At 34.4% G+C, this 18,347-nt stretch overlaps 1 protein-coding gene across 1 annotated transcript in view; it reads left to right on the top strand.

Annotated features, from left to right (window-relative positions):
* Positions 1 to 5,248, top strand: part of pou6f2 (POU class 6 homeobox 2) — a 166,009-nt gene extending 160,761 nt beyond the window's left edge. Inside the window, exon 9 of the mRNA XM_066689500.1 lies at positions 4,319 to 5,248. Coding sequence (XP_066545597.1) covers positions 4,319 to 4,823 — 505 coding nt within the window. The 3' untranslated portion in view covers positions 4,824 to 5,248. The remainder of the gene's footprint in view (positions 1 to 4,318) is intronic.
* Positions 5,249 to 18,347: the final 13,099 nt, after the last annotated feature.

Below are 18,347 nucleotides of genomic sequence, written 5' to 3'. Positions count from 1 at the left end.
GCATTTAACGTTTGAGACCCGTTCAGTGCTTCAGTGCTTAAAAGGTTAAGTCAGTATAACCAAACTCCTTCAACATAGGCTTTACTTTGCACATGTTTATGCATGAGCTAGCAAGTGCACTTTTAAGAGCATTGGGGGAAGGGGGAAATACGAGTTTCTCTTATTTTTCCTCCTGGGCTCTGACTTTTAGCCTTGTTCCGTCATTGAATAGTCAGGAACCCAGCTCTCATTTAAGTGAATTTTACTCTTGTTGATCCATGAAATGCCCTGTCTTTTTACCCGTTGTTTATATTTGTTAATGTATTCCCTCCAGATGGGCTGTGTACTTTCCCTGACGTTTAGGTTTGGGCTTATAAATAATACCAGCGAGGGGTACAGAGTTTGAAGCTGACATACATGCAATGATTTCCCATAAAATGTATTGATTGTTTTCAGATAAAGAAACTGTAGGGGCCCAAATCTGTCTGTCCTTCCCCACTGTTTTGTTTAACAAGCAACTTCACTGTTAAAAATGCCCTTCCCCTCCTCTTTATGTGGAGATTTGACAGTGTCTGCACTGTGCTGAAATGTATCTCCTTATATGTTTTTTAGATCCCATTTAAGACAGCTGGGCTTGCTCTCTAGGCAGCAGATTGTAGTTGGTGTATAGAAGTTTGACAAAGCCCAGTTAATGTTCAGTATTCTGAGAAACTTGCCCCACACTTTGATTTATCTAGTAACATTATTTTAGATAGATCAATGCTTTCCACATTTTGGATATTAACTTTGGGAATCTTGGGGTCCGTTTCAATCTTTCTCCATGGTGTGATCACATAGGGTCTAAATTAAAACCCTGATGTTGATCTGGAACACTATATATTACCAATTAAATATAGCACACATCCATTGTAAGAATTAATGAATGCTGAAACCTTAAAAAGTTTGACTTTTTCTCATTTTTTCATCTAAACATGAAAAAGCAAAATTTTGAAAATATATTAAACATGTCTGAGCAAGTGTCTAAACTGGTGGTCAATGCATTATTCCTATTTCTCAATGTATGGTATAACTGAAATTTAATTCTATTAGATATGCAAGGCTGTGGGTCATTTAGGATTAATTCTGTAGTAATTTAACTTTGAAAACAGGATTCAATCCCATAAGTAGGATAGAAAGGGGTCCAACTGAAACAGAATATGTCATGCCTTTATTGGTCTTGAAAAGTATGTCCATTCATCTTTACTCTCAGTCCATTACATTTGGTTGATTGGAAGAATCCTTATCCCCATACACTGAGAACAAAACTTACATGAACTGAAATCTAATGGTCAATACTTATTAGGCCTAGCATGAAAATTGTAGTATTTGTGTTCCATTAAGTAATATCTTACTCACAGATAAGATTCTTTCTGATCAAGAATTCCTCTTAACATATGAGTCAAAAAAGCAAATTAACTGACTAATATGTTTCCATAAAGCTAGATGTATGAGCATGCTTTGTAAATACTTTTTAGCAATCATATGCTATGTACACAACATCCCAAAGCAGTTTCAAGTGTGTTTTTATTTTATTTCTAGTAGTTTTATTAGATGTATATATAAAAAAGCTTTTTACACATTCTTACATTGCTGATCGTTATTTCTAACTGATAAAATTACAGTCCTAGAAGTAGAAACAATCTAATTTATTGTAGTAGATGCACTTGGCAAATACACGTGACATAAAATTAAGCAGTGTGTACTTTAATTTTGTATAGATGTCTAGTTATAAGAGTGAAGGCATGAAGCATATGCATATTCAACTTTTAATGAAATAAAAGCTATCCTGGGACACAAAAGTTAGAAAATTGGAATTATAATAAATAACTGAAGGTGGTTTTATAAATAAATTTAGATTTCACTTCAGTTAAATCTGGTAGCAGTGTGGTTGACAATTAGACCGATTGTATTAAAATCTTCCATGAATAGACACCCAATCTGACAGTGAATAAAATGTTTGTTTAAGAGAAGTTATCTGGCTAGGCAGTGGTGTGTTATTTTTTTAATGGAGCATCTCTTAGTCTTTATATACAGACATGCTCAAATTTGTTGGTACCCCTCCACAAAAAACTAAAAATGCACAATTTCCTCTGAAATAATTTGAAATTGACAAAAGTAATTTGCATCCACCATTGTTTATTCCATATTTAATAGAAATCAGACTTTGCTTTTGATTTTGTTTTTCAACATAATATTGTAAATAATGAAACAAATGAAAATGGCATGGACAAAAATGATGGGACCCTCAACCTAATATTTTGTTGCACAACCTTTAGAGGCAATCACTGCAATGTTTTCTGTAGCTCTCAATGAGTCTTCTGCACCTGTTAACAGGCAGTTGGGCCCACTCTTCCTGAGCAAACTGCTCCAGCTGTCTCAGGTATGATGGGTGCCTTCTCCAGACTGCAAGTCTCAGCTCTTTCCATAGATGTTTGATAGGATTCAGATCAGGACTCATTGAAGGCTTCACTTCAGAACAATCCAATGTTTTGTTCTTATCCATTCTTGGGTGCTTTTAGCTGTGTGTTTTGGGTCGTTATCCTGTTGGCGGACCCATGACCTGCGACTGAGACAGAGCTTTCTGACACTGGGCAGTACATTTCACTCCAGAATGCCTCAATAGTCTTGAGATTTCATTGTACCCTGCACAGATTCAAGGCACCCTGTGCCAGGTGCAGCAAAGCAGCCCTGAAACATAACCGAGCCTCCTCCATGTTTCACTGTAGGTATGGTGTTCTTTTCTTTGAAAGCTTCATTTTTTCATTTGCAAACATAGAACTGATGTGACTTGCCAAAAAGCTCCAGTTTTGACTCATCTGTCCAAAGGACGTTCTCCCAGAAGGATTGTCGTTTGTCAATATGCATTTCAGCAAATTCCAGTCTGGCTTTTTTATGTTATTCTATCAAAAGTGGAGTCCTCCTAAGTCTTCTTCTATGGAAGCCACTTTTGCTCAAAAAGCAAGGGATGGTGCGATCAGAAACTGACGTACCTTCACCTTGGAGTTCAGCTTGTATCTCTGTGGCAGTTATCCTTTGTTCTTTTTCTGCCATTCGCACTATCCTTCTGTTCAATCTGGGGTCGATTGTCCTCTTGCGGCCGCCCAGGGAGGTTGACTACAGTTCCATGGACCTTGAACTTCTTAATAATATTTGTAACTGTTGTCACAGGAGCATCAAGCTGCTTTACCTTTACCATACTTGTCTATTATTTTCTTTCTGATCTCCTCAGACAACTCTCTCCTTTGCTTTCTCTGGTCCATGTTCAGTTTGGTGCACACAATGATACCAAATGGCAAAGTGACTACTTTCCTCCATTTAAATAGGCTGAATGACTGAAGATTGGAGACATGAGTGATACTAATTCCAGAAACTAATTAGTTTGGAATATCACTATTATCCAATTATTTATTATCTTTTCTAAGGGGTACCAATAAATGTGTCCAGGCCATTTTAGAATATCTTTGTAGAATGGGCAATAATTCATCTCTTTTCACAGCTTCTTTGCTTTATTCTATGACATACCAAAGGCATGCAAGTGTATATGATGCAATAGCTTTTAATTTCATCACTTTTCAGGAGGAATGAAGCATTATTTCAATGAGCTTTAAAGGGTACCAACAAATTTGAGCACGTCTGTATGTGTGTGTTTATTTATTTTATGTTTTAATATTTAATTGATTAGTCATCACATGTATTTTGGTTCATAGCAATGAGTTTTAATGCACTGCTTGTCATTAAGAGGAATAATTCCAAAGTTTTATTGTTGCAATGCAAAAGTACAAGTCAGCTCTATGTTTGTTCCTTCCCTAAAATATCTCTGCCAGTCTATAGAGGGGTTTCCTTATGTAACAACTGTCTATGTGCAAGTAAATGGCATAACTACTTTGAATTATATAAAAGCACATTTGACGTTTTAAAATACATTTAAAAGGAAGTAACTATTGTCCAGAGACTTTCTGAAGATTCCGACCATGGCATCTGCCTAGAATAGTATTTTTCAACAGCAAATCAACTGACTTGAGCATCTTTTTGTGCTGTGTTTTTGCTTTTTCAATTTTAACTTTTCATTAAATACGTGGTTTCTAACAGTTTAAAGGAACCCTTACCAGACTAGAAGTTTGATAACATCTCCTAATGCTGGGATTCAATGTATTTAAGTTTGATGTGATATATGAATGTGATAACTATTTATCCCCACTGGCAGCTTTATAAGGAAACCCCTCTCAATACCTAAGGCAGGCAGGAAGTCCCGGCCTGGCAGAGCACCAGAGTAAGACTGTTCTTTCTCAATTTTCCCCAGACACACCATCCTGAGAAGCCACTTTTTCCTACCACAGGAAGCCCAAGAGAACACTATAGCTAGCAGTCTGACAGCCAAACTGAACCCTGGCCTTTTATATCCTGCCAGGTTCGAGAAGTTGGACATCACCCCAAAAAGTGCCCAGAAGATAAAGCCCGTTCTGGAGCGATGGATGGCCGAGGCTGAAGCCCGCCACCGCTCCGGAATGCAGAACCTGACCGAATTTATCGGGAGTGAGCCTTCTAAAAAGCGCAAGAGGAGGACATCTTTCACCCCACAAGCACTGGAGATTTTGAATGCACACTTTGAAAAGAACACGCACCCTTCAGGGCAGGAAATGACGGAAATCGCCGAAAAACTGAATTACGATCGGGAAGTTGTGCGTGTCTGGTTTTGCAACAAGAGGCAAGCACTGAAAAACACGATAAAGCGTTTAAAACAACACGAGACTGGAACTCCTGTCTCAATGGATCCGCTGGGGGACTCATTGGAAGAGCATTCCTAAAGACACACAAGAAGATTTTTTTGAAAAGAAAAAATTAATTGCCGAACTTAAAAAAAAAAAAAGTTTCCAACTGAGGTCACTAGTAAGTAAAGGACAGTAGGATTCATCACAGTCCTTGCTTTTTCTCGTTTTTCAACAAACCAACAACAACAAAAAGAACAGCACTTATTGTGTCGTAGTGTAGTTGTCAAAGCCAGTCTTTTAAAGGACCTTAATGAAAACCAAAAATAAAAATATACAAGAAAGATTACAATTTCTGTGAACACATGTACAAATATTTAAAAAAAACCTGTTTAAAAGAGAATTCTGAAAAGCCTGCCTTGTGGAAGGGAGACTGGAAACTTTTTAGGTTCTTAATACTGAAATGTCAGTATTGAAAATGAACAAAGATGAACAAAAACAATAGCAAACAAAAACAAACTACTAACCAAAGTCTGAAATGTTGGATTGAATCTAGATTGTTAGCCTATTTCTGTTTTTTGGGGTGTAAATGTGCTATAAATTTTTACATTTGTACTGATATAAAAAAAAAAAATCTTTGGGGGTGGGGATTAGGTTTTATTTTTTCAATTATTTGCGTTTTGGTCTCATGTCAGCACTTCACTTGCAAGGGATGTTTTTTGCTTGTCTAAAAATGTAGTTGAGTAATTGGGGTGCCATATTTTATTTATTTATTTATTTATTTATTTTTATTCTAAGCGGCTGTATTCATCTTGTGGTTGTTATTATGTTAAAACATGCATTTCTGATGGCAAATTTTCCAAAACATTATTCTTCAGTTGCTCACGAGTGTGTGTTTTTTGCTGTTTGACATTGTAAAATTGTACAGGTATTTATTATTTTTTATAAGAGCATCTATGTATTGGAGAAAGGAAGTAAAAAGGAGTCTGGTCCTTAATGTCAAGAGAAAGGTTGACAAAGGAACCACAAACAGAAAGGTTTTGCATCAACTTGTCCTTGAGACTGTTTTACACAGTGCAATGCAACATCACTGTAAAGGCCGTATGCAGAGATTGTTTTGTTTTTTTTGTTTGCCAAAGCCTGATAGCCAAAGATTGAATTCTGTGCCCAAGGATTTCAGAGATTTATCAAGAAGATTACTCCTGGGCTGTGAACCCCATCCAGGACATTTTCATACTGTTGGTTCCTATTTATGTATTATATTGTTTTGATTTTTATATTAATTAATTTATTGATTGTGTTATTTAAAGTGACTGCTAGTGTATGTGATATCTGGGATCATGCAGAAAGAAGTCACTGCATTGCCACTTGATATTTTTTAGTAGAAACTGTCATTCCTGAATTATGATGTCATTTGTTTCCAAGGTAGAGCATTTGAACATGCAACAGGGCAAACAAGTCCTGTATTCCCTGCAGCCATTCACCAGTCCTTTAACTCTGCTTCTGGAGTGCTAGAGCTTCTTCACATTTGTTTGAGTTCTGAAAAAAATGTTATTTAATCAGGATTAACATTTTATCAGCTGATAATATCTGGACTCTCATTGACCTGGGCTGGAGAACATTTTCTCCTGGGACATTTCAATAAAAATAATAATTCACTAAAAGAGCTGAACAGAAACAAGAATATCTCCCAATGAGACAATACTTAAAGAATCCTGAAATAATTTATTTAAAACATTTTACAAAAGAAAGAAAATGTGTTGGATAGAGGGCTACACAGCAGTGATTTCTTACAATATAACACCATTGGCATTACAGCAATCATCTTTGTAAGACATGCCAGCATCTGACTTATTTAGGCCTATAGGCTTATGTGGAATCACATCATGAGACATGTTATAGAGCAGGTTTGAGGCACAATTATGGAATTTTGTGGGGATTTGAATGCTGATAATGTGCCAAATCAGAAACATACATTGTATGTATTTTTAGGGAAACATCAACTACATTAAAATCAGCTCCTGTCACTCTTTTTTTCATAGTAGAGTATCACAAGTAGCATATTTCACTGAAAGTTTTAACGTGTGTGTGTGTGTATGTGTAAAAGAGGAAAATTATAAATGTATATTCTGGAACTCCTGTGTTTACTAGACTTACACATCAGCAAAGGTGTAATTCTCTAAAAATCCTTTAAAATAAAAAATAATAATTTAGACAGATGATTACAAACTTTAACAGGAAGTGGAGACAAGACAATTTTGTTTTTAAATAAGTATATGTATTTAACTGCTTTTGAATTACTTATGTTCTGTAACTATCATATATCCCTTCAGTTTCACCTGAAGGAAAATTAAAAAAATAATTAGAAAAATAATGATATAAATTAAAATCATTCATATTTATTTATTTATTTATTTATTTATTTATTTATTCCTGTATGATCATGTTTTTCTGTTTGCTTTTTAATTTGAAGTAATTCCTGAAAATGCAATACAAGTTCAGTGACATTGCTGAAAATAAAATAGTGAAAAACAGAATTCCTTTACCTGATGCCACCAAATATTGAATTAACTGCTGAATACTGGCAATAACCTTTTAGAAGTCAGCTTTTGCAGAGCCAGATCAATACTTCAAGAGGAAGTAATTTGTACTCTTTTATAACTGTACATTTCTTATTGTAGGTTAATTGTCCTCTGAATCTTACATTTCAAGGATGATTGATTTTCTACTGCAAGGAGAAGTTATATTACATTTATTTTCTGGACATAATTTACTTCAAATCATAATGGCTAATAAGATAATAGGTGTTAATGCACATGCACATAGATATGATGATACAAATATAACATAAAAAATAATAATACATGTATTATTTCCTAATTTGCAAGGATAGGATAATAGAAAGTTACATTTTATTGTTTATCTTAACATCGCGACACCTAGTTGCATTCACATTGTTGAATACAGCCATTTGGCTTGATAATAAATAAATAAATAAATAAATACAAACACAAAGAGAACATAATAAATCAGAATATATTTGGTTTGACTGATATAGTGATTGACTGATTGCAAGTGCAGATTTACCCTTTGCTGTGCAATATCTCAATGAAACCAATCTTCTTAACGATTGTGACAAAATAAGTCATATTACCACAAATTAGTAAAATATGTGTGAAAGCATGCACACAACCTCACACACATTGTTAACTTCTCTTTGCTGATCTAAAATTGCTCTCTCTTGCGTTTTAATTGCCTGCCTAATCCTGGGGCAAAATTATGTTTTGCACAGAACTTTCCACGACCACTACACAAGAGTGCTATTTAGTCTTGACTTTAAAAAAAAAATCAAGAAAGTACTGGAAACTTGGGTTTCTAAACTGTTTCCTTGTAATGATTTAAAAAAATGCTATTTAACTGATTATGTATTAATATATTTGAAATTCAACTGGAAAATTCAATTCATTTTCCAATCTCAAACAGCCCCTTTTTAAATCCAACACAGCTGTACAACCCTCAAGAACAGAGAGCATCCTGTTTTCCTTTCTTTCTCTACTCTAAGTACATATAGGACAACAATTTGCCCAAACTTTGTAAACAGTGAGAACTGTTAAGATCTGCAGGAAAATAATAAAATATGCTTCAAACTTCATATAAAGAACAAGACAGCAAGTGAAAGGAATATAAGCCAATAAATGCTTGTGTGTCTTAAATTCAAAACATTACCTCACGCAATTTCAAATTATGATTCATTCAAATACATTTTCATTTGTATAAAAAACATTTATTGTAGCTCCTTTAGTAAAAGCCCATTTTGTTAATTAGAATACAAAACAATTTTACTATTTTCATAAAATAGTTTAGACTATGAAGTATTCACATGCTTTATTTGATGGAGATTCTATGGAGTGGCAATGGCAACATTTATCAGTTCTCTACTCTGAGTTTTTAAAAAAGGAAAAAAACAAAACATCTGAAAATATATAACTGAAAAATAAGTTTAATTGAATGTGTATTATTCATTAAACTAAACAAATCACTGAATAAGTTTAAAATGAAGGGTCTGAATACAGTTTTCAAACAGTATATGTAATATTAATAAATGCTACTCCATTAAACATCAATATGACATTTATTTACAACAAAACATACAATAAACAAGTTGTTAATACAAAACACATTAATGACTTGGCACAAAATACTGAATATCACTTTTAACAACATTGATTTGATATCACAGGCTATAACTGAAAGCTATATATACATGTTTATATTGCAAGATCCCTTAATTATTTTTTTACTTATGTATCCACAATGTGTATTGAACAACCCACCATTTTTGTTAACTGCATCACACAACTGAAAGATTTATATACGAGATGAATTTAATGAATCTGCTTTGGGTTTCATATTTTTTATGAAAAATAATGTAATTACAAACCACTTAACAATATAGCCCATAACTGGCATTTCCACATATATTTTCAATTATATCCAATGAGTACTAAATTCATAAATATGTTAATTGTAGAGTGTAGACTGTAGAATGCCTCTCCAAAATCATCATTCATCTGGGAGAACTGACAATGCACACGTCTCTTCGAAGACTTGTGTTGTCAGACCAGCAGCTTATACTCAAACTGCATCTTCTGTGCTGGAGCATAGTTGCCACTGACAATACCCTGTCACTGGAATTGAACAGCTGGCTGCTGCCCATTCAGTCTCATCAGAACTTGGCTAGTTTTATGGCCACCACCAGCAACAGACATAATCTGAATTTGACCCAGCAACCTCTAGGCTGAGGGACACATCCTGTACACTTGATTGAAGCTCCATTGGAGAAGTTAAGGAGTAGACACCTGAAACACTAAAGCTTTTAAAGAAGCTTCAAGAGAACTTTGGCTATGTTTTGTCAAGGTGTATACAATGGCTGGGGAGTTAGAAAATATCCCTTTAATGTATGTCATATTTATAACAGACATGAAATATTAATATTTTGACTTTTTCTTTCCATGTTCAGGTAAATCTCATGCCCCATTTAATGTTAAATATGACATTCTAACCTTGTTGCAACTGGACCACACAAATAAAAAAAGAAGCTCTTTTAAACAGTTTCAACCAGAGTAAAAATAAACGGACGTAAAACAAGATATTCCAAGATAGAGGAAATATGATGTTAAAGTAAACAACTATTCCTCCAGTTTTCTCCGTTATTTTACATTTTTATTTATATTTTGTTGGTCAGAATCACATTAACCAAATTAACATTATAGCTTCAACACATTTTCCTAAACAATAGTTTTTCATTTTTACATATTTTGACAAACATGCACATGCTAATATATTAACACGGCTGGATGTTAAAAAATTTAAATAAAAAATAATCATCGATATCATTTTAATTCACATAAACAATTAAAGCATTCACAACCCATTCTGACACCTGTGTATCACTGTAGAGGTCTTCAGGAAGTCCTGTTATTTAATTCTGCAGTACCTGCAAACTAATGCAGAAATGAATTACTTGATTTGTTTTAAGTTTCCATCAGTAAAAAAAGCTCAGTACCACCATGAAAATCTGAAATTATCGTGCCAAGACTGAAATCCACTTCCATATCTAAGCATGGTTTTGATATGCAACCATTGTGGGTGATATTCAACAACAAAGTGGAAATGCACTTCTTATATTAAAATGATATAGTTTCAGAACCTATCAAAATTATTATTATATAGCTCTCTTCTACTGGCACTTCAGTGATTTCAGATTCAGAATGAGAAAAAAAATGCTGCAAACACAAGAGCCAGAAAATTGTCATCAGCATTTTCTCTCAAGTATCAGGTTGATCATCCTGTAGTATATCAAAAAAAGCTCCTTTACTAAGGAGTTCTAAATTATTATTTTATATTATTACTCATTTTCCTTTAAAATCCACAAAATTGCTGTGAATTGTGACCCCCCCACCCTTTCCTTAAGTCCCCATTTGGCTTTCTGAAAGTGTGGGAAATGGCTTCTCCTTTTGTTATGATGAACTGCACATTTAAACAACATTATGCTGTCAAGGTAAATACTTTCTCTTAGCGACCAACCTTTTATACGCTTTCTTTCAATTGAGTGCAGTTGCAAGAGGGTGTTTTCTTTTCTTTCTCTGCTTTATCCCACAATCTAAGAAAACAGATATCCTGGTTGGAATTATATGGTGGACAAGTAGAGGTTTAACAATGAAGCTGTTACCAAAAAAAAAAAAAGGATAAAAATGCCTTTGCTCATCTTATCAATGCTGGACCAAAGCTCAATGTATTGTAGGTATATGCACATTCTACTGAGATATGGCTTAATGTCGCAGACAATCTTGCAATATTAAACTGTTATTTAAAGAAAATAAAAAAATAAAAAAATCACCAAGATTTACCTCAGCACTCTACTTGTACCCAGTGAACAATGCCATTAGAAAAAAATAACAAAATTGTAACTTTCTGTCCTAATGTTTTTTGTAATTCTTTTTTTTTTTTGTCTTTTGGGGCTTTTCTTTGTAATCGAGATTACAACTGGCACATTTACATTTTATTTTATTTGATGTAATGGTAGCCAGGGTCACTTTTGAAGAGAATTTGACAGTTGTGTTGTTTTTCCATGCTATGTGCAGTAAAACGTATAATCATCTGGTTTGTCCAGCTTCATGTGGGACAAAGAAGGCTTTGTGACCTGAATTAATAAACATTTTGAAGATAGACATTCAAATACACAAACACACACACACACACACTCACAAAAACTGAATACAAAAATAATCTAAATATTGTTATTATTCAAGACCTTGAAACCAAAGCTGATTAACCTGCACAGGTTGCTTTAAATTTTATAGACTGAAAACTGTACTTAATCTCTAGAGCAATATCTGTATGGTCAGTAAAGCTGCACTTTGTGTATTTCTAAACAGCTTAAAACTTGTCACTTTTATTTGTACCATAAATAATAAACAATTGTTTGACATGAACATCATGTTTCTTTGTTTAATTATGTGTCTTAGTTCCTTTTCACATAATCACTATTGGTTGTGGATTTTCACAATGTACGGAACATATAACTTGAGATGTAAAAGTTGTCAAGATGTCAAGGTGAAGACTTCCAGTTAAAACAACATTATCATTAGAGAGATTACATATCAATAATGAAGTGAAAGTGATTATAGGATTGTATTGTTGTTCACGTAGCAGGATGGATATGCAGGCTTTAATTATTGGAAAAACTGTTTTATTACATTTTTTCTAAAAAAAATAACAGATAAGTCTTAAATATGAAAAAAGGACAGGCAGGGTAAGGACAACAACTTTGTTTTCTGTTTTTTATTGTTAAAAAAGACACTTGTAACTGCATTACTGTAGTTCTCTGTATATGTATTTTGTTACATTTACATTCTTATCTTTCCAGAATGAAAAATTGTAACAAACACAAATATTCTTGCCATATAAATTGTTGCCATATTGCTGTTGTTGTTTAAAAAACCTAGGGCTGGATTAAATCAAAACTTTGACCCACCCGCTAATAGAAAACTACAAACCTGTACATCATAGCGGTTACATTTATGATTAGAAGAAACTCAGTACAATTCTGTATTTTCGAATAGCGGGTGGGTCAAAGTTTTGATTTAATCCCAGCCCTAGTCACATAACTTGGTGGGATCATAGCAATTCTGTTATTGTGAAACCAAAAATGGGCACACATTTAAAAACGAATCCCATTACAATGATCAAACACATGTGACTATGAAAAGAAGCAAAAGTAGAATGTAGAATATCTATAGTACAGTTCCTCACTGAACAACCTTGTATAAAATTTAAAAATTACTCGATAATTACTTGATTGATATTGTTTTGTTTCACAAAGTCACCTTAATTACCCTAATTCTAACACCCTCTTATGGTTTTCAATTTGCAGCTGTTTTTTAGTTGACTGCAAAAAACTAGACAACTTTTTTCCCAAGATTCTCTAACTTTTAAATTACATAGCAGAAATTCATGATCTATACCACAAAACATTATCTGTGTCAAGGACAGCAAATGTGCCAAATGCCATCCAGATAGGGTTTTAAACGGTCGAGGAAACATACCCCTGAAAATCCAGTTTAAACAAGAACCTGTCAGCCACTCTTACTTACAGAATGACTATTGTTGTTCTGTTATTGCTCACAAAGTACTTTTCACATATCACTTTACAACAGGCAGTTATGTGAAAATGGACTTTACTATCACCTGTTCATTTATAAGATTGTGTTTTGTATTAGCATGATATAAACTTTAAAGTTGACTCTAATTATGTTTCTTTGACTATATTAACAATTGGTTGCATATACATTTCCTGATTTTAGGTAATATATGTTTATATTTGATTTTATGTTATGTTTATATTTGACTTTATGTTATGTTTTATGTTTAATATTTGCACTGCCAAAATGATCACAGCAACTCACAAAGAAGTGATAAAGCATTTGGATTGGATGAAAAAAGGAATTTGGGATATATAGGAATCCCCTGCCAAACCATGTGTTTGCCAGCTGTGGAATTCATGTATACATGGTTTTCCTTTTGTATACCAATTGCCAACTGTGGCGTATAGATTTGTGTTCATGCAGTTTTGCACAGAAAAACATGACACATCCGCATTTGCTTCCATCTTGTCCAACATCTCTTCTTACCAGCATCATCGTTCACTTCGCCTTGTGTACTGGTCATAACAGTGTTTAGCATAATTGTGATTTTGCGGTAATATTTTTGTTTAAATCATGGCCATTAAACATGTGATGAGTAAATAAAACATTTTTATAATGTTATTACTTTATTGCCTTTTACATGTTACATTTCCCATAATGCTATAGTATTTGCATTGTCACTGTGTTTTTAATTTGGGTTTAGTTAAGGAAAATGCTATTTAAGCCCCTATTTCCCATAAGCTCTAGTACTGACCAACCACGTTTTTTCCAACCATAAGGGTTTTCAAGATCATAACCCCCACGGTTGGCAAGGGATTACTGTACTCTTATTTTACATCTAGCTTTGGCAAATGTCTGCTACAAAAAGGAATAATTACACTAATAAAAAAAATACAGATAATGGTAGTAAGAAATTGAAAAGTAAGCTTTGATTGACTAAAAATGACATCATCTGGTGCTTTCTGGCATCATCAAGGGCAATCAATCACATTGCATGTCAGGGAAGGTAACTGTCTGAATGGCAGCTTAGTGCAGCCCAAGGACGGAGTAAGATCACCTATAATTCTGACGATCACAAAAACAAAACTAAAAAATCACTTCAGCTGTGTGAATAAGTTGTGCTTTAGTCAGTGTCCTGTTCAATCCAAACTTCTCTTCCATGGTGTTTTTCTGATCAGCATGGGTGTATGTTCTGTCTCCTCTCCATTATCTGGATTGTTATGGTAAAAAAACAAATTAAACTTGCATATTATGCTATATGTCATTATAAGGGCATATTTTATGTACCAGAGATTAATTTATTTTGATCCTATTTTACAGAAGTTGTGAGAGAATTCATCCTGTATCCATGAATCGCAATATATCTCAGTACGATACTATACACCATGTATCATGCATCACAATAGTTTTATAATTAATTTAATATGAATATAAGTGAATATACTGGTTGCCTTCTTGTGCTTGAAGTAATTGCTGCTCATAGCTGACTCTGTATTTGATGACCATGCAGCTACTATAGGAACCCCTTCTCTAACCTAGCTGCCCAGAGAAGCACGTCACACAACTATGGAAGATGTACAGTATGCAACTAATACCTCAATTCCAGTGTTGAAGCATCCAGATGCAGTCTGCAAACTTTTTGTGAACGCAGGCCACCATCGGACATTATTCGCCTGCCGTAGGAGGGATTGTGGCATAGTGTTGTGTTTTATCATGTCTGTATTAATTTATGTTCTTATAATGCAATTTTAACAAAGAGCTAAATATGTAAGGCTACAAACAACATTTTACTTGAACAAGTTCCCATACAGTAAAATCAAGAACAATTCCATATCCTGGATTTTATTGCACCCTCTTCTCCAGTGGTCTTTCTGATAGACCATCTGTCCTTCCTATAAAGCACAGTCTCTGCTCAACTGCGGTTTCCATACAGTGTTTAGTGCTGTAGTATACAGTCTGTAGATTCTCCTGATGTTCTGCCTTTCAATCTGGAACTCTGTCCCCTGTTGGCTCCTGGTCACCTCATCCCAGCAAGAAGCCCACGGGCAACTGAGGTTCACTGCCAAACATTAGGGAGACTGTCCAGAAGACTGATGCTGTGTGGTTATATAAGTAACAAGAACCTACGGTAAACACTCTGTCCGGCAATGTTTCTTCTCTGAGGGAAGGGTACGCAAGAGGTCTTGAGGTTATGGGGTTTTGATCTGTGCTACACAGACGCCCCTCCCAGCGCTCCACACCGCTGCATCTCCACCCAGAAGAGTGATAAGCCCGCTACGCCAAAAGACAGGGTCTCCTAAAGTGGGAGGCTCAACACTACTGATTTTACTGAGGCATATACCTGATGAGCCCCGTTACATTGACAAGGCATCAGCATTCCCATATAGACGGCCCGGCCAATACTTCATCTCTAGGTTACAAATGGCAAGCTGTGCTGCCCACCTTTGCTCCACTGTCCCAGCTTTGCGGTCTGTAAATGGCTGAGAGGATTATTGTCTGTATACACAGTACGGACACAAATTTTCCCTACATTTTTCTGCTACTACCCATTTTAGTGCTAGACACTCCAGTTTCACTGAGCTGTAGTTGTCCAAATTATGTTCTGCCTGTCTTAAACCCCTGGTAGCAAAAGCAATAGGCCTCATTTCACCATGCTTGAGAAAGCATCGCCCCTAGTTCCCTGTGACCTGCATCAATCTCGTATCAAACTTTTGAACAAATGATCTAGCTTCAAATCTTTTAAAAAAGCAATATTGCTCTGAAATGTCAGTCATGATCACATCAGATAATATATTATAAATCATGTTATTCGCATTTGAAAATGCATTGTCTCCATTTGTTTATATTTGATGGTGGTATTTTAATGGTAATAGTCATTTTCACATGGGAACTATACGATCTGATCCGATCTGGCCACCCGACTTGAAAAGCTCTGGGCACACCCCACTGATAAAATATTTAAATATTATATCACATTCAATATATATTTTTATAAATCTATATTGAACTTAATTATACAGTATATGCTTTTAACAATAACTGTACTTGATTTAGTATATGCTTGTCCCTTCTAAGTTTTTGACTGCTATATATTTTCACTTTAAAAAATAAATACAAATTATGGAATATTTGAAAAGGGTAATATTTTTAACTGAATAAACACACACATTGCATATAGAAATAGCAACATGCATTATACAGCTGACATTGACAGAAATCACCCCCTTGTCAAATCTAGTAGTGACATAGACATTTTATTGCTTATGCTTGGTAACTTCATGAAATGTGAGATCAAAAGCAACATATACAGTACATATTCTTATATTTATTGTAAATATTCTGGCATCACAGGTTTGTGTTTGTAATGACACTAACTTGTTTTTTTTAAAACTGGCATAATTTTCTTATATATTGCTTTAACTTAAATATAGCCTCATATACTGAAAAGCCATTCCTGGCCTAAAAACCACTTGTATCTTGCAATACAGTGGTGAAATTATGTTAAATGTAAGGACAACAAAAACATCTCTGCATCACCATGAGTACTAAAATGAAACTTGAGATCATAAGCAATGGAGTAGATATGATTGTATAAATCACATTCTTATAAATTAGTTATATATTAATTGTGATGTGGGGGGGGAAATACAAGAGGAGACCACTTTGTACAATTGAAATATAAGTAAAATTAACAAGATAACATAAGGAACATGGGCAAAAAAATATATAGCTTGTTTCAGAATACCCTGTTCTTTCTTAGATTTGTTTTCTAATAAATAAATAAAAGCAAAAAATAGTGCTAGAAAACATACCCTACGATGTGATCGTAGCCTTTCCTGATTGTTTGATTTAGCCCGTAGGCATTTCAGCACGGCCTTGAATCCAGCACTGACCTAAAGTGGGTCTAGAGAAAGAAGTGCCCAGCACACCTATACACAGAAGATGAGGTGAAAAGCGTGAGCCACAGCAGGACACTTGGAAGGAGCAGTGAGAGAGATAGGAGGACCAGAGCAGTGCCTGAGATTCCCAAGTCTAAGAGAGGAGAAGGAAGTGTTTATTGTTTATTATTTTTATTTCAGTTAAATGTTTTAATATTTATATAATTCAAATGATGATGTGCATAAGATAAAAAGAACCTAACTTTAGCTAATTTTAAATTTTTAGAAAATTTGTATTTGTCTATCTAAAAACTCTGCCCTTTTATGGTATTTATTGGTGTTATTTTTCAGTTAATGATATTCTCAATTTTTTTAAGGCTCGTTTTTCAAGAAGACACGTTATTTGAGAATATTTTATTTGTGTTTGTTTGATTTCATTTTTTCTATGAGAATAAAAAAATAAGAAGTACCATAATGTGTCTTTGGTTTTATACACTTCAATAATGTGAATGATTGAAAGTGAAACAGGGATCACAAAAGCCTTTTCCACCACTGAATAACCTTTCAATATAGTGTTTGCACCTAAAAACGAGATGACGGCCTAAAGCCTCAGGGGTCAGTTACAATTCATTTAGATTTCCATAGGGTCGATAGAGAGGAATATATGTCAGGGTTATTTCACATCAATGTTTCATTTCTTTTCGTTACTAGATAAAAATCACAAGACAAGTGAACTTAACAATTTTCTCATGAAAGCATTAGAGCTAAAGTTTGGAAACAGCTTTTCAAATGGAAAAGTCTTAGAACGCTGACTAGTATAAAACTAATATATAAATGTTTACAGTAAGAACTGTACAGATTTTTTTGTTTGTTGTTTTATGTTTGAATCATTTCTGTGCCGTGTTGTGAAAAGGGTCAGCATGGGGATGTGCGTTTTGTTACATTTTTATTTTTATACCCACAATAATAAATTGAGGAATACATTATTTATCTCCTCAAAGCGTTTTCTTTTGGAAGTTTTACATAATTGTTAATGTTTTACCTCTGAGTCAAGACCTCTGAGTCAAGTATGTGTGACATCTGTGTCTCACACACTGTCTAGTTTCTTTAATGAAAAAAAGGACAAAACCAAAATTCAATAACATGGTCAGCACCTTTTAGGGGTCAACAACCACTTAGACGTGGTACAGTTTGAATTTCTCGTCTGGAGTTATATTTTACAAATCCCTTCTTGTGATGAAGTTTCAGATACACCTCCAATAGTGGTAATAATATCCTGTAAAACTGATATTTAATCAAACAAAGTCAACCAGGATCTTGCTTCATAAATAGAATAGGCAATGGAGGGTAAATCCACTCTTCACCCCTTTAGCCTCACTATTGATGCTGGGTTTTAATCTACCATGGTCTGTCATTCACAGGGCTAATTCTGCCCGAGGTTCAGATTCTATTTCAACCTGTTAAAAACAACCAGAGCAGAAATGCACGGGCATCCCCTCAGGCAGGCACAGGTGGGGTAAATTATTAAGCGACCAAAT

This window comes from Amia ocellicauda, chromosome 2, assembly GCF_036373705.1.
Source record: "Amia ocellicauda isolate fAmiCal2 chromosome 2, fAmiCal2.hap1, whole genome shotgun sequence".
Lineage (NCBI taxonomy): Eukaryota > Metazoa > Chordata > Actinopteri > Amiiformes > Amiidae > Amia > Amia ocellicauda.
This window is presented reverse-complemented; position numbering and strand designations above follow the sequence as displayed.